Genomic DNA, 27952 nt, shown 5'->3' with positions numbered 1-27952 from the left:
GTCATCTCCTCCACTTACATCCTTAAAACAGGTTTCTTGGTGGCTAATACATTTTATTTTATTTTTTGTTTTGACAGCAGTTACTGACATTAAGCATCTTTTAGTTCTATCCTAATGTGCCTGTTGAGCGTATCTTTAAATATGTTATGTTTATCAATTAAGCATGGCTAGATACAGAGCTAAATACCTGTGGGGTCACAGGTGCTCAGGAAAACCCATGCATGCCTGAAAGTCTTTGTCTTTTCCAGAGAGCCCTGGGAAATGTTCCAGTGGTGGGGACAACACATCACATGTTCACCTCTGGGTGACCTGTTGATCTGCTTCCTCAGAGAACACACATAATAGGTAAGTAACTTAATTGTGCTGTTGCTGCAGTGATATTTTCTATTGCCTTTATCGTTTGCTGCAGATTGCTGATTTGGCCAATGAAGATACACCCCAGCTGTATGTGGCATGTGGGAGAGGACCTCGGTCTTCTTTGCGGGTCCTAAGGCATGGGCTTGAGGTGAGAAACAAAAATGTAAACTTAAGGGGCCTATGTCTATTTTGTGCCAATACTTGTATAAGTATTCTCTTTAATCAAAACACAAATTGACACTTTTTGAACCTCTGTAAAAACTGGACTTCCATTCCTCACAGCTCAGCTCTTCATTAAGATCTCTTTCCCATAACAACAGCCACAGGGTTCAGAATATAAAATTTATGTTGTTATGGGAAAGAGATCTTAATGAAGAACTGAGCTGTGAGGAATGGAAGTCCAGTTTTTACAGAGGTTCAAAAAGTGTCAGTTTGTGTTTTGATTAAAGGAAAGCTTATAAATTTGTTACACAATGGTATCTTACTTCTTACAGATTGAAAAGAATATCTCCTCATACTGCTGCGGATGTGTGTTGGTGTGGGGAAGAGATATGGACTTTTTTTCATATTTGGTGGGACAGCAGTAAAACCCACACCTTGTGGTCTCAGGTTGCTGAAAGACTGGAGAATGGCCTGGGTACTTATTTGCGAAGGAAATTAAAAAGTGACAGGTATGAGAATAGGCAATGGGGAGACAAGGGTAGAAGTATCTCCCATCTAGAAGTGGTCACAGTCTGGGAAACAAAATGTCACATTTGGAAGCGCAGATGGTTGTGCCAGATCTGGATTTTGGTGCTATCACAGTAACATGGTTCAGAGAGTCCCATGACTGGGATCTTGGCTTATCAGGTGATAATCCTTCTTTTTCCTCTTTAAAAAAAAAAGAGAAGAAGAGTGACACCACATAAAAATAAAATTAAAGTAACATCTGCAAGGGGCTTAGGGAAAAGAGGATGCACTGTGAGTCACCTTGAAAACTGGTGATGGCATTTCCATCCACACTAAAGTGATGTTCAGACAGAAGGGCTGGATAGTACTCTAATCAAAGACAGAAACTGAATTGCAGCAAAGAAGGGGAGCTATTACTGGTGGTAGACTTCAATCCACAAAATGTAGAATGGAGCATCATTTCTGGAGAATCATAGGGTGGTAACATACTGGACTTCCTCTTTATTTCTCCGAGGAAAAGCAGGATGGATATATTCTTACTAGTGGGTAATGTTACTGACAAAGCCCCAGCATGGAGGTGCTCGCCAGCATTCTATTTACAGAAGCCTTTGGAAGCAACCAGATGTATATGCGCATGTCATCCCTCCTGCTGTTGTCGTGTAGAACCAGGTCAGTCTTCAGTTTTCTGTGGAGCAGTGAGGATACTGTTTTCTAGTGTTTCCCTTCAGCTTGTGTTAAACTTTTCTGCAGTGGTTTGCCTTCGACTCTTAACTTGTGTAAGCATCATATAGGGCCAGAATCCTCTCCTTTTTAGTTCCTTAGTCATGTTTTCGGCTTTTCATAAATTTCCTTTATTTTCCACAGCTCACAAGGCCCCCTTAGGTCTAGAGCTCTCTGGTTGGAGTTTTCTGTTTTCACAATCGAGCCATTTGATTTCTCCTCAGATATATATATATTTTTTAGATATGACCCTTAAACTCCCAGTGGATTTAAGAAGTGCACCCGGTGCAAAAGGACCATGTCCCTTACATACACTTATAATCGGCGCCTGCAATGCCTGCGGCTCAACCATACTCTCTCTCTCTTTGTAAACTCTGTTTACAGACCTCAAAAATAGGGATTAAAGGTTGTCAGAAACAGCACAACTGAATTTTTGGCACCAGCAAGCCTGATCCGTCAACTTCTGTATTGGACGCTTGGGTCTCAGTGGTTCCAGAATCTGCATCAGACACTGGGAATGCATCAACATCAAGGATGTCTCCACATGTCTCTGCATCGTGTGTCAGTAGGGCATCCTCTGATCCTACCCCAAGGTCAAGGAAGGATTTGTCAGCCCTTTGTGAGGCCAAGGGACCCTGATGCTGTGCATCAGGACAAAGTACAAGAAGCATTGGCATCGATCCCTCCTCAAGGCGTGTCATCAAGAGCACTAAGGCATCAAAATCTTCAATACCCTCGAAGCACCCCCCGCCCCCACCACCACCCCCGAGATGAAGAGGTCTTATCCTTTCAGGAAGTGAATGGGGTGAGTAAGAATGTAGAGTGGAAAGCATTCTATTAGGATGGCCCTTTAAGTAATCTACAACAGGTGATTGTTTAACGCTGGAGGGCGTTCATTTAAATTTCGCAGCCATCTTGATGCAGAGAGCCGAATTGAGTACATGATTGACTAAAAGTTCTCTTCCTGAAGCAGCGAAGTAATTCGCGAAATGAGACGTTCTTGTAGAAGGAACAGATATGTATGAGAAGAAACGATAACAGCGTGCATACCCATTGGAGGAAGACTCAGCACGTAGAGTCTGCTAGGAACGCACCAACTGGCTGGGGAACACTAAAAAGACTGCAACAAGAACAATGAAGGACAGTGCAGTGTTATAAAAGCAGCGTAATCAGATAAGTACGGGGCCCATGGTGGGCAGTAGAAGTGCTAAGATCCTCAGGGAAGGTGGCGCCGTCAGGGAAGGAAGCGACGGTTGGATTCTACGTCCTCGTCGGTACCGGGAAGTTCCGGTGACATGCTTCGTTTGAAAAAGTCAAAGAAGCATCGACACCGGTCTCCTTCCTGCATCGGTACCGAGAGCTCTGGGTCGCCGAGGGAGTCGGCACCCGGTAGGCATCGGCACCGGGAGGACCGCTCACCCTCTGTTCAGGAGGTGTCGATGTGCTCCACCTTGGACAGCCCGGAACAGACTCTGACTTCGACGCCTGCATCGGCTTCTATGTCTTTCTCCACAGCCGCCCTGCACGAGAGTCTCTGGGCCGTTCCTCCAGAGATCCTGGGAGAGCTGTTGCGCCCTTCCCCTCCGGTACCGTCAGGTGAGGCGCCGGCTGGCCCCTTGCCCGGGGTGAGGTCTCCGACATCGGTGCCGCTTGCGACGTCGGCGGAGGGAGCTTCGCCGGTGCTGGCGAGGGAGTCTACCTCTCGACGCTCACACCGTGGTTGTGTTTCCACGGAGTCGAGCCGGGCACGGCTTCAGACACAGGTTCGTGAACTTGTGTCTGATACCGATGGTGAGGCCTTGTGGGAGGAGGAGGAGGACATCAGATATTTCTCTGACGAGGAGTCTGATGGCCTTCCTTCTGATCCCACTCCCTCCCCTGAAAGGCAGCTTTCTCCTCCCGAGAGTCTGTCTTTTGCGGCCTTTATCCGGGAGATGTCTACGGCCATCCCCTTCCCGGTGGTTGTGGAGGACGAGCCCAGGGCTGAAATGTTTGAGCTCCTGGACTATCCTTCTCCACCTAAGGAAGCGTCCACAGTACCCATGCATCATGTCCTAAAAAAGACATTGCTGGCGAACTGGACCAAGCCTCTAAGTAATCCCCACATTCCCAAGAAGATCGAGTCCCAGTACCGGATCCATGGGGACCTAAAGCTGATGCGCACTCAGTTGCCTCATGACTCTGGAGTTGTGGATCTGGCCCTAAAGAAGGCTAAGAGTTCTAGAGAGCATGCTTCGGCGCCCCCGCGCAAAGACTCTAGAACCTTAGACTCCTTTGGGAGGAAGGCTTACCATTCCTCTATGCTCGTGGCCAAAATTTAGTCTTACCAGCTCTACACGAGCATACACATGCGGAACAATGTGCGGCAGTTGGCGGGCTTGGTGGACAAGCTCCCTCCTGAGCAAGCCAAGCCATTTCAGGAGGTGGTCAGGCAGCTGAAGGCGTGCAGAAAATTCCTGGCCAGAGGGGTATATGATACCTTTGATGTTGCGTCCAGGGCCGCTGCTCAAGGTGTGCTGATGCACAGACTCTCATGGCTGCATGCCTCCGACCTGGAGAATAGGATCTAGCAGCGGATTGCGGACTCGCCTTGCCGTGCGGACAATATTTTTGGAGAGAAAGTCGAACAGGTGGTAGAGCAGCTCCACCAGCGGGATACCGCTTTTGACAAGTTCTCCTGCCGGCAGCCTTCAGCTTCTACCTTCACAGGTAGACGTTTTTATGGGGGAAGGAAGACTGTTCCCTACTCTTCTGGTAAGCGTAGTTACAATCCTCCTTCTCGACAGCCTGCGGCCCAGGCTAAGCCCCAGCGCGCTCGCTCTCGTCAGCAGCGTGCGCCTCAGCAAGGCCCCTCAGCTCCCCAGCAAAAGCAAGGGGCGAGCTTTTGACTGGCTCCAGCAGAGCATAGCCGACATCGTGTCAGTGCTGGGCGACCTGCCGATCGAGGGGAGATTGAAAGTTTTTCACCAAAGGTGGCCTCTCATAACCTCCGACCAGTGGGTTCTCCAAATAGTCCGGCAAGGATACACCCTCAATTTGGCCTCAAAACCTCCAAATTGCCCACCGGGAGCTGAGTCTTACAGCTTCCAGCACAAGCAGGTACTTGCAGAGGAACTCTCCGCCCTTCTCAGCGCCAATGCGGTCGAGCCCGTGCCATCCGGGCAAGAAGGGCTGGGATTCTATTCCAGGTACTTCCTTGTGGAAAAGAAAACGGGGGATGCGTCCCATCCTAGACCTAAGGGCCCTGAACAAATATCTGGTCAAGGAAAAGTTCAGGATGCTTTCCCTGGGCACCCTTCTCCCCATGATTCAGGAAAACGATTGGCTATGCTCTCTGGACTTGAAGGACGCCTACACGCACATCCCGATACTGCCAGCTCACAGACAGTATCTGCGATTTCAGCTGGGCACACGTCACTTCCAGTACTGTGTGCTACCCTTTGGGCTCGCCTGTGCGCCCAGAGTGTTCACGAAGTGCTTGGCTGTAGTAGCAGCGGCGCTTCGCAGGCTGGGAGTACACGTGTTCCCCTATCTCGACGATTGGCTGGTGAAGAACACATCCGAGGCAGGAGCTCTACAGTCCATGCAGATGACTATTCACCTCCTGGAGCTACTGGGGTTTGTGATAAATTACCCAAAGTCCCATCTTCTCCCAGTACAGAGACTCGAATTCATAGGAGCTCTGCTGGATTCTCGGACGGCTCGTGCCTATCTCCCAGAGACGAGAGCCAACAACTTGTTGTCCCTCGTCTCGCGGGTGCGAGCGTCCCAGCAGATCACAGCTCGGCAGATGTTGAGATTGTTGGGCCAATGGCCTCCACAGTTCATGTGACTCCCATGGCCTGCCTTCACATGCGATCTGCTCAGTGGACCCTAGCTTCCCAGTGGTTTCAGGCTGCTGGGGATCTAGAAGACGTGATCCACCTGTCCACGAGTTTTCTCAAATCCCTCTATTGGTGGACGATTTGGTCCAATTTGACTCTGGGACGCCCTTTCCAAATTCCTCAGCCACAAAAAGTGCTGACTACGGATGCGTCTCTCCTGGGGTGGGGGGCTCATGTCGATGGGCTTCACACCCAGGGAAGCTGGTCCCTCCAGGAACGTGATCTGCAGATCAATCTCCTGGAGTTACGAGCGGTCTGGAACGCTCTGAAGGCTTTCAGAGATCGGCTGTCCCACCTAATTATCCAAATTCAGACAGACAACCAGGTTGCCATGTATTACATCAACAAGCAGGGGGGTACCGGATCTCGCCCCCTGTGTCAGGAAGCCGTCAGCATGTGGCTCTGGGCTCGCCGCCACGGCATGGTACTCCAAGCCACATATCTGTCAGGCGTAAACAACAGTCTGGCCGACAGGTTGAGCAGGATTATGCAACCTCACGAGTGGTCGCTCAATTCCCGAGTAGTGCGCCAGATCTTCCAGGTGTGTGGCACCCCCTTGGTAGATGTCTTTGCATCTCGAGCCAACCACAAAGTCCCTCAGTTCTGTTCCAGGCTTCAGGCCCACGGCAGACTGGCATCGGATGCCTTCCTCCTGGACTGGGGGGAAGGTCTGCTGTATGCTTATCCTCCCATACCTCTGGTGGGGAAGACTTTGTTGAAACTCAAGCAAGACCGAGGCACCATGATTCTGATTGCTCCTTTTTGGCCGCGTCAGATCTGGTTCCCTCTTCTTCTGGAGTTATCCTCCGAAGAACCGTGGAGATTGGAGTGTTTTCCGACCCTCATCACACAGGACGAAGGGGCGCTTTTGCATCCCAACCTCCGGTCTCTGGCTCTCTCGGCCTGGATGTTGAGAGCGTAGACTTTGCCTCTTTGGGTCTGTTAGAGGGTGTCTCCCGCATCTTGCTTGCTTCCAGGAAAGATTCCACTAAGAGGAGTTACTTCTTTCTATGGAGGAGGTTTGCCGTCTGGTGTGACAGCAAGGCCCTAGATCCTCGCTCTTGTCCTACACAGACCCTGCTTGAATACCTTCTGCACTTGTCTGAGTCTGGTCTCAAGACCAACTCTGTAAGGGTTCACCTTAGCGCAATCAGTGCATACCATTACCGTGTGGAAGGTAAGCCGATCTCAGGACAGCCTTTAGTTCGCTTCATGAGAGGTTTGCTTTTGTCAAAGCCCCCCGTCAAACCTCCTACAGTGTCATGGGATCTCAATGTCGTTCTCACCCAGCTGATGAAACCTCCTTTTGAGCCACTGAACTCCTGCCATCTGAAGTACTTGACCTGGAAGGTCATTTTCTTGGTGGCAGTTACTTCGGCTCGTAGAGTCAGTGAGCCCAGGCCCCTTACACCAAATTTCATCATAACAGAGTAGTCCTCCGCACTCACCCTAAGTTCTTGCCAAAGGTTGTGTCGGAGTTCCATCTGAACCAGTCAATTGTCTTGCCAACATTCTTTCCCCGTCCTCATTCCTGCCCTGCTGAACGTCAGCTGCACACAGTGGACTGCAAAAGAGCATTTGCCTTCTATCTGGAGCGGACACAGCCCAACAGACAGTCCGCCCAATTGTTTGTTTCTTTTGATCCCAACAGGAGGGGAGTGGCTGTGGGGAAACGCACCATATCCAATTGGCTAGCAGATTGCATTTCCTTCACTTACGCCCAGGCTGGGCTGGCTCTTGAGGGTCATGTCACGTCTCATAATGTTAGAGCCATGGCAGCGTCGGTGGCCCACTTGAAGTCAGCCACTATTGAAGAGATTTGCAAAGCTGCAACGTGGTCATCTGTCCACACATTCACATCTCATTACTGCCTGCAGCAGGATACCCGACGCGACAGTCGGTTCGGGCAGTCAGTGCTTCAAAATCTGTTCGGGGTTTAGGATCCAACTCCACCCCCCTAGGCCCATGTTTTATTCTGTTCCAGGCTACACTCTCAGTTAGTTGGATAAGTTGTTAGGTCAATCTCAGTTATGTCCTCACCGTTGCGAGGCCCAATTGACCATGTTTGTTGTTTTGAGTGAGCCTGGGGGCTAGGGATACCCCATCAGTGAGAACAAGCAGCCTGCTTGTCCTCGGAGAAAGCGAATGCTACGTACCTGTAGAAGGTATTCTCTGAGGACAGCAGGCTGATTGTTCTCACAAATCCACCCGCCTCCCCTTGGAGTTGTGTCTTCCCTTGTCTTTGTCTTGCTACATATGGGACTGACGAACACGAGCCGGTTCGGGCGGGAAGACGGCCGCGCATGTGCGGTGCGCATCGGCGCGCGAGGACTAGCAAAGGACTTTGCTAGTGAAGTTTCCGATTGGAGGGGCTGCCGTGGACGTCACCCATCAGTGAGAACAATCAGCCTGCTGTCCTCGAAGAATACCTTCTACAGGTTTGTAGCATTCGCTGAGGATTGTGAAAATTTACAGAAGGACCTTACGAGACTGGGAGACTGGGCGGCTAAATGGCAGATGATGTTTAATGTGAACAAGTGCAAAGTGATGCATGTGGGAAAAAAGAACCCGAATTATAGCTACGTCATGCAAGGTTCCACATTAGGAGTTACGGACCAAGAAAGGGATCTGGGTGTCGTCGATAATACAATGAAACCTTCTGCTCAGTGTGCTGCTGCGGCTAGGAAAGCTAATAGAATGTTGGGTATTATTAGGAAAGGTATGGAAAACAGGTGTGAGGATGTTATAATGCCATTGTATCGCTCCATGGTGCGACCGCACCTTGAGTATTGTGTTCAATTCTGGTCGCCACATCTCAAGAAAGATATATTAGAATTGGAAAAGGTGCAGCGAAGGACGACTAAAATGATAGTGGGGATAGGACAACTTTCCTATGAAGAAAGACTAAGAAGGCTAGGGCTTTTCAGCTTGGAGAAGAGACGGCTGAGGGGAGACATGATAGAGGTATATAAAATAATGAGTGGAGTGGAACAGGTGGATGTGAAGCGTCTGTTCACGCCTTCCAAAAATACTAGGACTAGGGTTCATGCGATGAAACTACAGTGTAGTAAATTTAAAACAAATCGGAGAAAATATTTCTTCACCCAAAGCATAATTAAACTCTGGAATTCGTTGCTGGAGAACGTGGTGAAGGCGGTTAGCTTGGCAGAGTTTAAAAGGGGGTTAGATGGTTTCCTAAAGAACAAGTCCATAAACCACTACTAAATGGACTTGGGAAAAATTCACAATTCCAGGAATAACATGTATAGAATGTTTGTACGTTTGAGAAGCTTGCCAGGTGCCCTTGGCCTGGATTGGCCGATGTCGTGGACAGGATGCTGGGCTCGATGGACCCTTGGTCTTTTTCCAGTGTCCTAACCTTTGCAGCAAATCCTTTTAGCTTCTTCTTAACCATTTTCCTAATTTTATTATAATTGCCCTTTTGAAAATTAAATGCAGCCACATTAGATTTCCTTTGTGGCTTCATTGCAGATAGTAGCTCAAATTTGATCATGTTATGAACACTGTTTCCCAGAGGACCCAGCACTATTACCTCTCATACTATGCCCTGCACACCACCAAGGACTAGATCTAGAATGGCTCAAATTTTTTCTCCTTTGCGCTCTCTGATGTAACATTTATCCAGTCAATATTGGGGTAATTGAAATTGCCCATTATTATACTGTTGCCCAGTTTGCCAGCTTACCTAATTTCTGTAAACATTTTTTCATCTGTCCGTTCGTTCTGTCCTAGCGCAACAAAGTGAAATGCCTTCCAGGCTCCTCATCTACCAGGAGTACTAGGCAAATACTAGCTATAATCAGATAAAAAAATATTGTTGTCATCCACCTGGGAATAAATGACCAGGCCAGTAATACCCCACTTGTAGTGCGGGGGGGGGGGGGGGGGTGGCTTTTCAAGCGCTAGAGGAGGGGTTAAAACCTTTGGTACAAACAGTAGCTTTTCCTGAAGTACTACCTACTTTTGGAAAGGGAGAGAAAAGTTTACAAAATACTGAGAATTTCAGTAGGTGGCTCAAAGCCTGGTATCAAGAAGGTTTTAGGTACATAGGAGGATGGGACAATACATGGAAAAACAAAAGACTATATTGTAACTGTGGGCTGCATCTCACTGTGGCAGTAAAAAGAATCTTTGTTGAGAAATTCAGACAATATGTTTCTAGGTGTTTAAACTAGAAGGGGGTGGCATATGGAGGGAGGGTACTTCCAGTGGTCACCCCCAGCTAAAGACAAGATGTGACAGTAAAAACAACAATCTTAGCAAATCACTTCTTACCAACATGGCAGGAAGTGAGACTAAGCAGAAGATGAGACTGCCACTGAAATGATGCTGGAAAGTGATGACCACAAATCCTCACAGTCTAAGCCACAAAGTTCATGATCTACAAACCCTGATGTTAGAGGCAGATTAGATAGATATTGTTGCTATTATAGAGACATGGTTCAGTGATTCCCATGAATGGGATGCAATCATACCAGGCTACAATCTATTTAGGAAGGATGACGAGTAGCTCTGTATGTTAGAAAAGGTGGAGGTGTAGCTCTGTGTGTGAAAAACTATGTCACAGCAACTGAAATGCAGGGGCCATGGGTAAAGGAAGAAGCGATTTGGATCACCTTGAAAAGAGAAGATGGAATTAGAAAGTGACATGGGGACCCGCCATAACCACGAGGATGGGGACAGATCCTACAGGGACACAGCGGGGACAGGGACAAACTTTGTCCCCATGTCATTTTCTACTTTGAAGCCTGTTAATGAACTGGACTGTTATTTATGTTTGAGTGATGCAGACAACAATATTTTGATTTTTTGGAAAAACAAGCAAATATGCTGGCCACAACTAGCAAAATTTGCATGGGGGTTCCTGTACATCCAGCACATCTTCTAAGAAGACATCTTCTATTGCAGGAAGGACTGCGGAAGACAGGAGAGCTAGACTGAATCCTGAGATTGTTGATGACTTCTTATTCATCCACAGATTAAAAAATCATAACAGTGCTTAATAGGGCATATTTCTCCCCTCTAGGGCATACAGAAAAGGTTGCATTTTGTACCCCTGGATCTTTTAACAGGGTGGATTAGGAATCCTTGAGGTAGTAGAAATCAGCTATTGTTGGGGTTGGAAAGGTAGAGGGGAGGAGGTTATTATAGCTGCTCGCTGTTTTTATTGTTTTCTTTGTGGGAGATTTTAACCTGTTGGATACGGATTGGAAAGTTCCATCTGCGAAATTGGAAAGAAATAGATTGTGGATACCTTTCAAAGTGCTTTGCTCAGACAAATGGTGACAGAACCCGCAAGGGAAGGAACGACGCTGGATCTGGTGCTCACAAATGGGGAAAGCATGTCTTAATGTCTGAGTCAGTGCCAACCTGGGCAGTACTAATCATCAAACAGTTTGGTTTGATATAACAGCTAAACTGGAGGGCAGCCTCTCTCAAAGTCCTGGATTTCAAACGTGCCGACTTTAGTAAAATGGGAGATTACCTGAAAAAAATGCTGATGGGCTGCGAGGACATACAAGAAGTGGAAAGGCAGGCTGAAAGGAGCTATAAACATGGCTACAAACCTTTTATATGAGAAGAGTAAATAAAAGCAGTAGAAAAAGGAAACTGATATGGTTCTATAAGCAAGTGGCTGAGAAAATAAAGACAAACAAGTTGGCGCTCATGAAATACAGAAAAAATTCAAGAAGAGGAACACAGAAAGGAATACTGGATGAAACTGAAAGAAGCCAAGAGAGAGACGTCTGGCGAAAGTGGAAGAACAAATGGCTAGCAATGGAAGGAGGGGAGACAAGAATCTTTTCATGTATTTTAGTGAAAGGAGGAAGACTAAAAATGGAATTGTGAGACTGAAAGATGCTGTGAACCACTATGTGGAGAATGATGAGGAAAAAGCAGATCTGCTAAACAAATACTTTTCTGTTCATAGAAGGAAATCCTAGAGAAGGACCACGATCGACTAACAAGGGTAAATATGAGAATGGAGTGGATATAGTACTGTTCATGGAAGAAAGTGTTTATGAACGACTTCAAAATCTGAAGGTGAACAAAGCCATGGGACCAGAAAGGATCCATCCCAGGATATTGAGGGAGCTCAGAGAGGTTCTTGTGGGTCCTCTTAAAGATTTGTTTAATAAATCCGGTTCTGTCGGGTTCTCTTAAAGTTTTGTTTAATAAATCCTTGAAGACGGGAGAAGTTCCATGGGATTGGAGAAGAGCAGATGTGGTCCCTCTTCACAAAAGTGGTGACAGAGAAAAAGCTGGAAGCTACAGGCTGGTAAGTCTCACTTTGGTTATTGGACAATAATTGATACGATACTGAAGGAAAGGATAGTGAATTTCCTGTAATCGAATAGGTTACAATATCTGAGACAACATGGTTTTACCAAAGATAAATCGTGCCAAATGAATCTGATCTGATTTAATTCTTTGATAGGGTGACCAGAGAATTGGATCGAGGATGTGCGCTAGATGTAATCTACTTAGATTTCAGCAAAGCCTTTGACACGGTTCCCCATAGGAGGCTCTTGAATAAACTTGGCTGAAGTTAGAACCCAAAATGGTGAACTGGATTAGGAACAGGTTGACAAACAGACACCAGAGGGTGGTGGTTAATGAAATTCAATCGGAGGAAGGAAAGGTGAGTAGTGGAGTGCCTCAAGGATCGGTGCTGGGGTCGATTCTGTTCATTATATTTGTGAGCAACATTGCTGAAGGGTTAGAAGGTAAGGTTTGCCTTTTTGTGGATGATACCAAGATTTGTAACAGAGTGGACACCCCAGAGGGAGTGGAAAACATGAAAAAGGATCTGCAAAAGTTAGAAGAATGGTCTAATGTTAGGCAATTAAAATTCAATGCAAAGAAGTGCAGAATGATGCACTTAGAGAGTAGAAATCCAACAGAGCCTTGTGTGTTAGGCGGTGAGAGTCTGATATGCACAGGCTGGGAGAGGGACCTTGGGGTGATGGTATCTGAGGATCTGAAGGCAATGAAACTGTGTGACAAGGTGGTGGCCGTAGCCAGAAGGATGCTAGGGTGTAAAGAGAGGCGTAACCAGCAGAAGAAAAGGGGCATTGATCCCTGTACATATCATTGGTGAGGCCCCACTTGGAGTATTGTTCTCAGTTTTGGAGGCCATAGAGAGATGCTACAGACATTTAAATACTTAAAAGTTTTAGTATAGAGGACATGAATTGAGGTTGCAGGGTAGTAAAGAGTAACATCAAAAATTTTTTTTTCACGGAAAAGGTGGTTGGTGCTTGGAATGCCTTCTCGAGGCAGGTAGTTGAGAAAAAAACAAAGGCAGAATTTAAAAAAAAAGTTTGGGATGAACACAGAGGATCTCTAATTAGAAAATGAATGGTATAGAAAGCATAACATAAAGGTTTGCATATCTGATTGCATGTCAAGTGGTGCTTAGATGGCAACACTGGCTCTAAAAACTAAGGCTGGTGCTGGGCTGGCTTGTACGGTCTGTGTCCCGCATTTAGAAATCCAGTTTAGATGCTGGAGAGGGCTTTGACGGAGACTCCAGTAATTTGGAAAGTGAGCACAGGGCCGGGCATACTTTTACAGTCTATGTCCTGCAAATGACATAACAGATTTGGATAGTCTGGAGTGGACTTTGGCAGTAACTCCAGTGGTTGGAACGTAGGGACAAAGCTGGGTGGATGTCTACTGTTTATTTCCCAGAAATACCAAAGAAAGACCATGATCAGGTATATAATCTCACGTTCATTGCTGATTTAATTTTGAATTGATAATGAATGTGACTGTTGGGCAGACTGGATAGGACCGTTCAGGTCTTTACCTGCTATCACTTACTATGTTACTTAGCTTCAGAACCGAAGAGGATTCCTCCGTAAAGGGCTCCATATCAAATCCAATCAGCCGAACCAGTGCAGGACATCTCTCCAAACTTCAAATGTTCACACAACAGCCACCAACAGCACAAAATTACTCAATCCCTCGACAAAATGACTCAATCCAACCATGTTATTCCTCTTCTGTTGAAATTACATTGGCTGCCCATACACTTGAAGATCCAATTGAAGATTCTAACTTTGGTTCATAAGGCGTTTATACAGGTTTACCTGATTATTGGCATCATTGACCATCCCCTGCACTCCGGACCATTGTGTACACTCCCTATTGAAGATTAAATGTAAGGGAGAATACATGGAACAACCTTCTAGTTTACATGGAGGCAGAAGCAGTATAAGAATTTTAGAGAGTGGTATAGGCACTTACCTGGTATTTATAGGTAAGTGAAAGAAAACTGTATGCCAGGTAGATAATGATATACAACAGGAAAGAAAATGAGCAGAATAGATAACACTTGTCACTTTTATTTGCTCTTCTATTCTGTTTCTATCAGAATTCCTTAGGTTCTTTTTTCCTGATTCATCCTTTGCTCTTGAAAGCTCATGAACGATATCCATGGTTAAGTCATATTTTCTATTAAAAGGTATCACAATCTATATAGAATGCATTCTGTGTAGTGAAGTGTTTCTCCCGTGTTCTAACAGCAGTTCTCTGTGCCTTCTTCCCTTTAGGTATCTGAAATGGCTGTGTCAGAGCTGCCTGGTAATCCCAATGCTGTATGGACAGTGAGAAGACACATAGAAGGTATGGAGTTTTCCCTAGGCCCTCATACAAGCATGTCAGGGGGGAATTAGCACCATTCAAGGAATTTGAAAGGCTGGAAATGATGTGACTTCATGTCTCTTCTCCATAAGACCAATCTGTGGAAAGCTTCTGTTCTGATCCAGCCATTTTACTATATCTCTTTGGCACCAAGTCCATCTGCAGTTTTCTTATAACTGCTGCTGTCATTTCTTGTCAGTCAAGCTCAGGATAATTGTCTTTCTACTTTTAAGATTACACACAGCTTCAGAGTTCCCAGAAGCAAGACCAGAAAGCATCTTTTCAGAGTCCCTTCTAGTCACGAAAGCAAAATATTTCCCATTGTTTCAAGTCTGTTTTCTATACGGGTGAATATGCCTCATTCTGCCCTTTAGCAGGGGAACTAGATTGCACATATGTTATTGATGGTCAGAATATAGTTTAGAACAGCGATGAAATCAGGAAGTTTGGATTGAGATTCCCCTCCCCGCCAAATGATTTACTATACCACCCTTCAGGCAAGCAAGCCCATCAAGGCTCACTATGCAGTGATATTGTTCAGTGACTCCTATGCCTTCTTGTTATTGCTATCAGCTGATTTGTTTGGAAGTGGGATTTTAAAAAAATATATATTTTAGATTTTTCTTGCAGTTTTGGTATTCCCAGTACTATCTGGGGAAATGGTCACTGCTGGGCTAGAGCCCCACATCCTCTTTCTATAAATTATGCAAAATTCCATCAGCCCTGCCCCCTTCCTGTATTGCTGTTCCTGCACCCCAGCATTATCTTCACACAAGTAGGAGGGAAAGTGAGGAGCACAGCTGTCAGCACATTCATAGGGAGAGAGCATCAGAGTAGCATCTGTATTTTACTGTAAGGAAATTTAGAACCTCTACCCATATACAAAACCATAAAAGTATTTTAATAAGCATTTATGGAGATGACCAAGGTGGATACAATGAAATGCCTACATAGGCATATTATATGAAGCAATGGGTCATTTTATTTTGTTATATTGCTATGATAAGTTCTTGATGTGGATCTGTTGGATTTTATCCTGAGAATGATGGTAATACTTTATTTGGAAATGCAGATGAAATTAACATCAGTAATAATGGAAGAGACAGGTCAGTACAAAGTAGAAATGGCATATAATTATTTATTGCAGGAAGAACATCTGTCAGAATGGTACAGTTAAATAGGATGACCCAGTAAAGCAGGCAGTTGCCACCCAGTTAATGAAGGGAGAGAGGTTAAATTACATAAGATTGCTCAAATTGTTTTACTGCTTGAGTGCGCTTGTAATTTTGCACTATAAGTAAGGGAGGATGTTATCAACATGGACTATTGTGAAGGCAGGTTATTTTGCTAATAATTTGTGCTAATTTAACACAGGTCCCATTTTAGGCAATGAGATCTAGTTAACTAATAAGCTGGGTTAAAATAGCCTGTCTTAAGGGTAGCCCAGGTTGATAACTGCCCCTCTAAGTGGTTGAGAATAAAATCTTTATTGATGTGGATTCCCAGTACTCACACAATACAGTTCAAAGATAGTTTAGTACTTAGAGTTGTGAGCACAGGCTGAAACTAGGAAAGGCAGGGCTCATTCCCTGCAGCATTCCTTGTGATCTTGCTTTAAGTATAAACTTAAATTATAAACCCTCTGGGGATAGGGAAATAGCTATAAGTAAAATAAATTATACCTGCATGTAATTTGCCTTGAACTACTACTGAAAAGGTATGAACAAAATCAAAATAAAAGTAAAACAGAGTGCCTAGGCTGTTAATACATATTGGTTGTACCTCTGTGCCTTTTAATAAAGTAGCCTCTCCAAACATTATAGTTGAACCTTGAACCATTTTTATGTGCAAATATCTTGCAATTTTGCCCCAACTCTACCCAACTTCTACCCATTGTTATGATTGTGTATACCATGTAAAAGCACATGCAATGCATCAGTAACATTTTTGTGCATACATACCATCAGGTAATTTTATAGATGCCTGTATTCTACCCATTTGCTTTTAAAAGGAACAGACCATATAAAATTGTAGGCTTTATTCATTACTTCGGCTTCCAGGTTTTATAGTGAGATGGCTATGTTTTACCAAAGGGGCTGCTTCAGGGGTGAATGGGTACCAGTTGATCTGAAAGTCCAAACTGTTGAAAACCATATCTCTGACCTGAACTTTCTACATTCATCCCTGAAGCAGCCCCTTCAGCAAAATATGGCCATGTTGGGCGTGTATATAAAAAACCTGTGAGCTGAGTAGTGAATAAAACCTACAATTTTATACGGTCTGCTCATTTTCTTACCAACCATATTGGATCTTGCAAACCGTTTGCCTTGTTTCCTTGTATTTGCTTTTAAATAAATGTCAGAGGTAATTTTTTAAATAGCTGTGTTAGGCAGAGAACATTCCCTGGGTCCTGAATCCTGAGTATGAGAGGAAACATTGATTCTGGGAGTGTTAACACCAAGAGGGTTCTGCCCTATGATGTGGATAGTATCCTTTGTTGTATATGCGCTGAGACCAAACAGTTTGTACTTGTGCAGGCTTCTCACACCAAAGTTAATTAGGATGCTGTGAGCTGAAAACTGAAATAACAAAAACACATTCGAGCTTTAAGGCTAGAGCCTGTGAAATCATCTCCTATTAAGGTATCAAACTGAATTGATGACTGTTGCTTTCCCTCCACTTTCACCATCACCCAGTTATTGCCAATTTAGTGGAATATACTGAACATATGTTTGTGTTGAACCTGAAAGCTCAAAGTCCCAGTCTAGCTGAAGTTTTGCAGACAGTACCATTGATGTTTCAGACAAGACATTCAGGGAAAAGGTTAAGTAGATAAATTATAGAGTAGAATATTAATACAGCATTCTAAATACTGTTCTCCATGTGTTAGCAAACATATTCGGTAGCCTGAGGTGAAATACCCATATAATTTGCTGGCATAAATTGAGGATTTATTTTCTATATACTAATTCAAGTGACTAATGGTTCTGTTCTCCAGTTCTTTGATATCCAGTGTATACTTTAGTTACCATCTAAGATTGGTGACCAGTTGTATAAATGCCACCATTCTTGTGAACTGAATATCTGTTTTTAGAAGTGTATTGCACTCATAACTTGGAGAACCTGAAACTCTTTTTTTCCTTTTGTGTATGGATGTATTTGATTCCTCTTTCACACACAACTATTTCTGGCAGTGAGATGCTGTGGGATGTGTTACAGGTTCATCCATCTGCACCTCCTTGAAAGCAAATACTAACCTTGGCTGGTACCTGGTGATGCACACTACCAATACCAAGCCTTTTTTTCTCTTTCACAGGTGGCTGGTGGTGGAGGTGCTGATCCCCACAGGTGTGTACCCACTGCTAGGGATTCCTCACAGTCTAAACAGTACCAGAAGCACATACTCCTTTTGCTGACTTTAGTAAGACTGACTTGGCTTGCACTGTATCTGTGCTGTAAATTCTGCAGTGCAAAAGCTGCATTACATAACTGGTTAGACACTAGGACAGTAACTTTATAACAGGTCACTTCGGTTGAGAGAGCAAGAAGGCACCTGTTGTAGTCTGTTTTATAAATACACAAAGGCTTCTATACCTAAAATTGCCTCAGTAAAAGCACAGCTAAAATTAAGCTGTTGACATTTATGCCTGCTAGGGAGCAGATGTAAATGTTTGCGCATATTTTATAAAGTATGCATATAAATTATGTCTGTGCTGAAAACCTGCCCCCTATCACGAGTACACTGAGTTAGATAACTATTGTTTGCCTGTAGATGTTCAGGGTCCTGATCCCTTTCCACTCCCTCCCCGCCCCCCTCCTCTTTTGTGGACTGATGTCTTTTAACCTGTGTAATAACACTGCCATTGAGTAGTTTAGATTACATTCATGAAAGTCCCTAGGCATTGGTTGAGTGGGAACAGCTTTAGCACCTGAAGATGTTGATTTCATAATCTGAAGAGGTGTTCCTTTGTGCTAGCTATTCTGGATAATATAAGCAAGAGTTTTGGAACGGGTGTTCTGTTTTCTTGTCTCTCTTATCCTATGCTAGCTGTCACCACAATTTATATTGTAAGCCTTGCCAGGATATGTTAAATACATTAATGCATTGCAGATTGGGAAAATACATCCAAATATTACATTTCTGATGACAGTATAAATTACATTGTGTGAGGTGCTGAAAGTCCTTGTGAAATGTAACTTCTGAGTCATGCTTTGCTAGGGCTGACAGAAGTTTTGGGAAAACCACAAGGTAAAACTATATTGCACTAGAATAAGTCATGTGAATTAAGAAACAAACTACTTTAATTCAAAACAGTTCTGATTTATTTCGTCATTATGCTTTTGGAAATAGTTTCCCCCAGCTGTTTTTATAGTTAACACTTGAGGCCCAGCAAGACAGTGCTTAACTTGGAGATAGGGGGATAAATCCCTAGACTATATTTGATAACACATTTGCAGCTCTCCAAAGGCCTCACTGTTCCCCCTTTCCCCATCAGCAATCTGTCCCATACATACCAAACCTTGTCTTTCCCATCTTTTAAATAAGGCCTGATCCCTCCCTCAATATTGTATAGAAGTGGCGTGTACCAGGAATATACCGGACTCTCCAAAAGCATCCCTTGTACTGGCCGCCAGATTTTCAACGTAAGCTCACGAAAAGGCCCTCCTCTTCCTTCTTTCAATCTGCTACCCAACGGCAGATATATCAAAGGTATATCCCCCCCCCCCCCCCCCCCCCCGTTCCATCTCCACCCATTGTTTAACTTCCCTTGCCTGCCAGGCCAAAACTGCGCACAGCTGTGCTGCATAATAACAACAACGTATATTGGGCACTTCCAATTCTCCCTCTTTTTTCCCCCAACCAAAGAATATGTTTAGCAACTCGTGGCCGCCGACCCGCCCAAATTAAAAAAAAGCGTTGTGTACCATCTGATTCCCTAGATGGAACTGTGACCAGCAGGGTCATAAAAAAATAGAGGAGGCGAGGTAACACTGTCATCTTTGACACCTCAGTTCTGCCCAACCATGAGACCGTCAGCTTATGCCAACTATCCAGATCCCACTTAATTTGACTAATCAAAGGCTTATAATTCAATTCATACAGACTCTCCCCAGCTCTTCCCAAAACTATGCCCAAATATAGTAAAGAGGTGCTCGCCCATCTAAATGGGAACTTGGACTTCAAAGTACTAACTGTATCGGGCAAAATGCCCACATTCAGAATCTCAGACTTCCCCATATTTACCCGAAAGCCCGAGACGTGCCCATAGGCCTCCAGTTCATCCATCACTCCCCACAAAGAGGCCACCGGATTCGTCAGTGTCAGAACATCATCAGCAAAAAGATTTATTTTATTCTGTGTCCTGTGCACTTGCACTTCTGAAATCAAAGCATTATCCCTGATTTCTGTGGACCAAAGGTTCCATAACCAACGCAAAAAGTAATGGAGATAAGGGACAACCCTGACGTTTGCCCCTCTTAAGCCCAAACGTCTCTGAGTAGCCTCCATTAATCTTAACACAGGCCACAGGATTAGTATAGACTGTTTGGATCCAATTCAAAAACTAGGGCCCTATCCCTAAGACCCGCAGTACCCCAAACAAAAATGCCCACAACACGCAATCAAAGGCCTTCTCTGCATTGACTGATATTAGAAAAAGACCATGACCTGTTCTTCATGCTCTATGGATCACATTGAGAACCCTCCAAATATTATCACCCATTTGACACCCACTCTCAAACCCTGCCTTGTCTGGATGTGTAAGCCCCGGAGCAGTACGTGCCAACCGATCTGCCAACACCTTAGTACAAATTTTGGTATCTACCCCTCAACAATGAGATGGGGTGATAGGAACTACATTGTTTGGAGTCCTTACCCTCTTTTTGGATCACAGTAATACCCACCAGTAGCATAAAATACGAAAGTTGTGAACCCTCTCCAAAAGAGTTGAAAAGACAGATCAGAGGCTTCACTAATAGGTGTTGGAAGTGTTTATAAAACACTACCTTTAACCATCCAACCCTGAAGATTTCAGAGAACGAATAACATGCTGCACTTCGATTCCCATAGTAGGGCATTCTAAGAGTCCCACGTCCATTTCCGGAAGGCATTGAAGACCGAGATCCTCAAAATAGACATCCAATTCTACATCAGTGACTCATGCTCAGGTGTATATAACTCTGTAAAGAACTGCACAAAACGCTTCCGAATAGCCCCCCTCTTCCCTTGAGCTCCCTCGATTGATTTTTGACCGCAAGGATATTATTCCTGGTATGCCACCACCTCAGGCGGTGCGCCAGCAATTTAAATTTGAATTCCTTAGCATCCCTCCGGACCGGACCAGGATTGGACTGTTGGGTTGTGCCCGCCTACCAGCAGGTGGAGACTGAGAAAAAACTCTGACTCTAGAGAGCCAATAGGAGCCCTGGCCATGTGACCTTAGCCCCAGTATTTTCTCAGTCTCTCAGCAGGTAGGAAGTGAGCCCATTAGTCTCTCTCTCTCTTTTTTTCTATAAGATATTACAGATATATTTATAATACTTCTTCTGTGCCTGGAATCGTAATTAGAGGCTTGACAGGGTTTCTTTTCTTTCTTTGACAGCCTCTGGGGTGTTAAACTCGGGTGTCTCGAGTCCACCCCCCTTCCTCCCCATCTCCCTGGCTTAGCAGGGAAGGGCCGTCCCTTTCTCTGGAAAGGTGTACCGTCTTTGGGAGAGGCAGCCACTTTTAATAGTCAGCTGTTTTTAAAGAATTAAATCAAGTAAAGGAAAATTAAAAGAATTAATTCAATTGAAAGGATTTTAAAGGAAGTAGTTTTTGCTTTCCCCAGGCTTATAACGAGCAGGTAGCTCTTCTGTCTTATTCTGTTTGAAGAGTCTTTATTTTCTTTTCTGGCGGAGCTATTTAAAAAAAAAAAAAAAGTGAAAAGTCAGTGTCTGTGACTTTAATCGGTTTTTTGTTATCTTCATTATTTTTCCTCTGCTATCCGGCGTTGTTAGCGGCGGTAGTTGTAAAAAAAAAAAAAAAAAAGAGGCGCGAACTGTTAAGCGCGTGCTCGCTCTTGGACAGGTCTGTATAGCTTGGGAGCTGTATTGATGGTTCCTGTCGGGCCAGAGGCTAAACCATGTTTTGTGCGGCATCGGAGGTTATCTGTTTTTCAGCGGCACGGATTTCCTGCTTCTTCGTCGGTGTGGTCAGTGGTTTTCTCCCCCGAACTTTATTCTTCTCATTTTGGCGCGCTTGGCCGCCATTGTTTTGCCTGCAGCTGCAATTTCCCTTGATGCGGCAGCGTTTTTCTGCTTTTACTGTGTTTGGCTGTTTGTGCAATGAAAAGGAGATATTGTTTCTCCGGTAGTTGGGGCGATTGGTAGTATATTTTCCCCGCAATTAATTTTTACATGTATTTTTCAAGCTATTAAAAAAAAAAAAAAAAACCCCGAAATGTTACGATGCGAATGGCGCTCATTTTGTTTTTCCCTCTGTTTTTTCTCCGTCGGGGACTTTTGGTTGCTAGCAATGTTGTGAATTAAAGTGCAGCTCAGTTGGCGATTTCTTTGTTCTTGGCAAGACTCTGATTCAAAGTGCAGCTCAGTCGGGAATTCTCTGTTTTAGACAATGGGGCGAATTAAATTATATCTCAGCTCCAAAATAACCAATTTCCTATTCCTTTCCCTTGTGTGTGATGTTTGGAGGAAAGGTCTTTGCTATTGTCTAGCGCAGTTTTTATGGAGGTCCAGTGTGTGTCACTCTGTGTCTTTCTCATTTCCTGGTGAATAGGACTACATTGTCTAATAGTCAATTGATTAGTACTTTACAAATCTGGCCATAATATCTTAGTTCCTTTCAAGCATTTCCCTTCATGGCTATGATGTTATACAGTGTTTTAAGAACTTAACAAACATTTTCTATGGCATAGGCTATCTGGTTCAGGTGCCATTGTTTGGTACTTTACAATGCTGGACATAAGATCTTAATTCCTTTCAGGAAATTTTCCTCCGTGGCTATGTTCTTATACAGTGTTTTAAGATCTTAACAAACGTTCTCTAGAGCGTAGGCTATATGGTTCAGATGCCATGTGCAATGAAATACATTGTCTGATACTCAATTGTTGCATACTTTGCAATTCTGGACATAAGGTCTTACTTCCTTTCAGCAATTTTCTTTCATGGCTATGCGTTCTCTTTGGCATAGCAGATGACAGCTGCATAGGCTACATGGTTCAGATGGTTCTCATATTCTAGGAGACTCAGTCCTGTCTACTGAGCACCCAGTTTTCTTAGATGCTTTAGAAGGCATGTTTTATTCACATCTTCTCTACTTTCCAGCTGTCTTGGAGTTTCTCATGTGTTATCTTAGTTTTCTTCTAGGACTTACAAGATATATGTCCACTTAGGGAGTAAAGTTATCAGGTCAATTTGCATTTTCTCCCACTTAAGGATAGTGGGAGGTCCTCATGCCATCTACTTGTATTTTTGTTTCCTCTATCTATTCAGCCTGGGCACATGGTAAACATTCTGGTTTTGTCCAGTATGACCATCCATAACATCTGCTATCCCTTTCTCTTCCTTACAGATTTTAGGGTCTTGTTTCAAGCTTTCTTGACGTCAGGTACAGTCTTGTCTCCTGTGGCACAAATTCACCACCTTTTCCTTAATAGGTATTTTCCAAGTCTATTCCTTTTCATTTTCATTTTATTCTTCCTCTCTCCAGAGTTTTTTTCTCTTGGAAGGAGATTCACTCATTTTCTGTGCATTTTTTGCCATAAGGGCATAAGTGTTGCCATAATGGGAAAGGCCAAGAGTCCCCATCCTGTTTTCAGATGGGGTCAATCCAGATTGCAAATACCACATTCATATCTCGTGAGTGTGCATCTGTTCATCTCTGTACATCTCAGTGAGGAAGGAGGCATGACATGATACGAGGTTTGGGGAGATCCGGTAAAATTAAAGGCCAGTGTGTCTCAGTCCACGCTCAACATATGGTGATCCTTTCACTTTCATTCTATATGTCCTCATTCCAGACCTTCCTTTCAATTGGAAGGGGATTCTTTCACTTCCTGTGCATTTTTGCTATTAGTATATGAGTATGGTCATACGGGGAAAGTCTAAGAGTCCATTAAGCCCAGCATCCTGTTCTCAGTTGTGGTCAATCCAGGTTGCAAGTACCACATTCATTTCTTATGGATGTGGGTCGGTACATCTTAGTTCATCTCAGTATAGGAGGAGTAATGTCCGTGATACGAGGATGATAAGGTCCTCATTACCAGTTTTCTTGCCCTGCTCTTCGGTCTCGCGTTGGCTCCGCGCACTTTTTTCTTAAGTTATGGTCGTAGCAGCAGCGGCGCTCATGAAACTACATCTCGTCGTTTCATCCTTTCCATAGATGTCTGGTTCATTACAGACAGTCTTATTGGCAGAGTTGTCAGGTCAAGCAACGGGTGGTGCATTTCGGGCACACCCTAGGTTATGGGGTGCATGTAGCCAGGTCTCTCATTTGAGATCTCTTTTGAGCTCTCGTGTGATCTCATTAGATTTCATAGCATGTTTCTATTTTTTCTCTCATTGTTTAGTCAAGTTGGCGCAGACTGTTTTTGTCTTCTCTACAAGCGTCCCACTTTCTGTTTTCTCTGGATGTTCTTGGGCCTTCGGCCATTACCTTGCTCTATTTTGCAGAGTAAAATTTTACTTTCTAGCTCCCAAGAAGGAATTTTTTCTTCATTCGCTTTGGAGTCTCGGTAGTCTTTTTTGGGCAGCTTTTCACTCTGTCAATTTCATGACCATTGAAGAAAAAAAAAAAAAAAAAGAGTTCTCAGTGGATAGTACCTTAAGGGGAGGTCCCAGTTCTACAACTATTTCTTTTCGCTCTGACCTTCCATGTGCCTCGCTTACTCTCTTGCTAAAAAGACTTGTCAGCGGCAGAGATAGATGCCCTCTCGTATCCAGATATTTATCTCTGATGGAATCCCTCCGCTCAGTTGGCCTCTGTATTCTCACTAGTGCAGCACTTGGGTCTGGTGGTTGAGATTGAGCATTCTTCCTGCAGGTATGCCGGGAGCATATACACAGTGAGCAGTTTTTTGATGGCTGCATCTGTGAAAATATATATGTATATTTATAGTTCTACTACATAAGTACATATGTAATTCCACACTGGGAAAAGCTCAAAGGTCCTATTGAGCCCACCTTTCTGTCCATGGCCAATCCAGACCATGAGCACTTGGCTAGATTCCTAAACGTACAAACATTCTATACATGTTGTTCCTGGAACTGTGTAGTGTTTTATGGACTTCTATATGTTTCTAACAGATGAAAGGTACTAACAAGTGTCTACTGTTGATTTATTCCCGTTTTCACTAATTGGGGTCTAGAACAAGAGTCTCAGGTGATTGGCTTGCAGAGGCAACAGCTACAGATGATTCTTTCTCTCTCAGTTGAATTGCGCTCTGAGAGATGTTTTTTTTTTTTTCATGTTGGGTAACTGCAGCGGCTGTCAGTTTATTTGGACCTTCAGTCTAGTTTGCAGCAAGGATTTAGGTACCTTCTTCTTCTGCATAGTATTTAACTGCATTCTTGTTTTTACCTATTTAGCTTCTAGTGATCAGGTACTTTCTCACTGACAGGCTTTACATACTTCCAATCTGTTGCTAGGTCAGCAATAGTCTACAATATCTGGAGTATTGTACTTCAGGATTTCGGTTTCCACTTTCTCAGCTGAGGTAGATTCATTGCAGTTTTTTGTTGCCAGGCGGCTCTGCTTCTACCTTTGTCATCCTTCTTTCAGTCGTTTTTTTCTCGAGTCTCTCTGTCCTTTGCGCTGCACTGATGCGGTAGGGGACAATGTTCAGCGTCGCTTGGACTTTTCAGCTTCAGCTTTTTTGCTTTGTAGTCATTCTATTTAGTTTATTGGCGGTTCTTGGATCGTCAAGCTTTGGCTTCGTATTCATCCTAGTTTGGGTGTCTTCAGGGACTCTACCACATTCTCAATGTCTGTCCCTCCCGTAAGATTACTGCTTTGGTACTTCCCAACAGTCCAATCCTGGTCCGGTCCGGAGGGATGCTAAGGAAGGAGAAATTAGATCTTACCTGCTAATTTGCTTTCCTTTAGTCCCTCCGGACCGGACCAGGCCCCTCCCATGTTCTATCAACTCTTTAGATTCTTTTATTAAGTTTGGAAGTGTATTCGTTCCTTTACCACACGTGGAATGTTTAAAAAAAAAAAAAAAAAGACTTTGCGTGGTCCATACCACTTCTCTGGTGGTTGCTGGTGAGCTCGGTTGCTGGAATATATATAAAACCTTAATGGGTCATACCACTTCTCTGGTGAGAGTTGCTGGTGAGTTCAGTTGCTGGAATATATATAAAGCCTTAAATATGTCATACCACTTCTCTGGTGAGAGTTGCTGGTGAGTTCAGTTGCTGGAATATATATAAAGCCTTAAATATGTCATACCACTTCTCTGGTGAGAGTTGCTGGTGAGTTCAGTTGCTGAAATATATATAAAGCCTTAAATATGTCATACCACTTCTCTGCCGAGAGTTGCTGGTGAGCTCAGTTGATGGAATATATATGAAACCTTAAGTGAGTCATACCACTTCTCTGGTGAGAGTTGCTGGTGAGCTCTAATATGAATGGGCCATGCCACTTCTCTGGTGAGAGTTGCTGGCGAGCTCTAATACAAATGGGCCATACCACTTCTCTGGTGAGAGTTGCTGGTGAGCTCTAGTACTCGGTTTTGCCGAGGAATTTGTGGCTGCTAGGATTCCATAAGGCACAGAAGTTCTTTCTTTCTTTCCTGCTTTGTTATTCAAATACTGAGGCTAAGGTCACATGGCCAGGGCTCCTATTGGCTCTCTAGAGTCAGAGTTTTTTCTCAGTCTCCACCTGCTGGTAGGCGGGCACAACCCAACAGTCCAATCCTGGTCCGGTCCGGAGGGACTAAAGGAAAGCAAATTAGCAGGTAAGATCTAATTTCTCCATATCTCTGTTGTACTAACTGCAAATTATACTTAGTCATCCATCTCCCAGTCCCTGCAACGTCTGCTGTACATCACCCAACTGTCAGGACACCTCCCTATCTGCAGGGCGAGTCTGGTATCGAAACGTCAAGGCAGCTAAATGTTGACACAAGTCCGACATCTCTGCCATCTTCGCTCTCTTCCTCTATGCTGCAGGTGTGATCAAATGCCCCTTCATAGTAGCCTTCAGACTCTCCCAAAGGGTATCAGCAGATACCCCATCCCTATCATTCTGATACAAATATTCCTCTAATCAAATTTCCACCTGATTAGCCAGTTGGGGATTCTCAATGATACTGTCAAGTCTCCAGTACCGCAGCTCACCCGAGTCGAGACCAGTTGACAAGTCCAGCCACACTGGAGCATGATCCGATCATACAATCTGCTCAATACCGGATTGCCGCTGCCCCAGGAACAGCCCCTTCGTTACAAAAATGTAATCAATCCTAGAATAACTCTGGTGTACTGGAGAAAAGAATGTATAATCCCTCTCTAAATTATATGTTACCCGCCACCCATCTATTACATAGTAACATAGTAGATGACGGCAGAAAAAGACCTGCACGGTCCATCCAGTCTGCCCAACAAGATAAACTCATATGTGTATACCTTACCTTGATTTGTACTTGCCTTTTTCAGGGCACAGACCGGACAAGTCTGCCCAGCAGTATTTCCCACCTCCCAACCACCAGTCCCGCCTCCCATCACCGGCTCTGCCACGGACCGTATAAGTCTGCCCTCCACTATCCTCGCCTCCCAACCACCAAACCTCTCTTCCCCCACCTGCTCCACAACCCAATTTCAGCTAAGCTTCTGAGGCTCCATTCCTGCTGCACAGGATTCCTTTATGCACATCCCATGCATGTTTGAATTCCGTTACCATTTTCATCTCCACCACCTCCCGCGGGAGGGCATTCCAAGCATCCACCACCCTCTCCGTGAAAAAATACTTTCTGACATCTTTTTGAGTCTGCCCCCCTTCAATCTCATTTCATGTCCTCTCGTTCTACCGCCTTCCCATCTCCGGAAAAGATTTTTTTGCGGATTTATACCTTTCAAGTATTTGAACGTCTGTATCATATCACCCCTGTTCCTCCTTTCCTCCAGGGTATACATGTTCAGGTCAGCAAGTCTTTGGTCATACGTCTTGGAACGCAAATCCCATACCATTCTCGTAGCTTTTCTTTGCACCGCTTCCATTTTTTTAACATCCTTCGCAAGGTACGGCCTCCAAAACTGAACACAATACTCCAGGTGGAGCCTCAGTGTAGTCAAAAATTCATGAAATGTTTTCCTGTCCCTCTTACCATAATTGTCTCTTCTTCCCCCTGAGTTACCTAACATCGGAGTCAGTGTAAGATTAAAATCACCCCAACTATCAACTCCCCTTCCTGTAATCGCAGTATATCAGATAAACATGTATCCAGACAATGCCCTAGACTCATATTCGGGGTATAAATATTAACTAAAGTATAGGTCCTCCCAGCTAGAGCTACCACCAGCAATATAAAGTGACCTTGTACATCCTGTTTAGTCAATTTAACCTCAACTTGCAGATCCTTAGAAAACAGGATGCCCACGCCTTCCCTTCGTGAGTCCTGCATATTATCAGCCCAGAATCGGAGAGGATATTGCCT

The 27952-nt window shown here is 44.3% G+C and overlaps 1 protein-coding gene across 1 annotated transcript in view; it reads left to right on the top strand.

Moving 5' to 3' along the window:
• The first annotated feature begins 409 nt into the window (after positions 1-409).
• Positions 410-27952, top strand: part of LOC115470428 (splicing factor 3B subunit 3) — a 210377-nt gene continuing 182834 nt past the window's right edge. Inside the window, exons 1-2 of the mRNA XM_030203606.1 lie at positions 410-505; positions 14210-14282. Coding sequence (XP_030059466.1) covers positions 14219-14282 — 64 coding nt within the window. The 5' untranslated portion in view covers positions 410-505; positions 14210-14218. The remainder of the gene's footprint in view (positions 506-14209; positions 14283-27952) is intronic.

The sequence above is a fragment of the Microcaecilia unicolor genome, chromosome 5 (genome assembly GCF_901765095.1).
Source record: "Microcaecilia unicolor chromosome 5, aMicUni1.1, whole genome shotgun sequence".
Lineage (NCBI taxonomy): Eukaryota > Metazoa > Chordata > Amphibia > Gymnophiona > Siphonopidae > Microcaecilia > Microcaecilia unicolor.
This window is presented reverse-complemented; position numbering and strand designations above follow the sequence as displayed.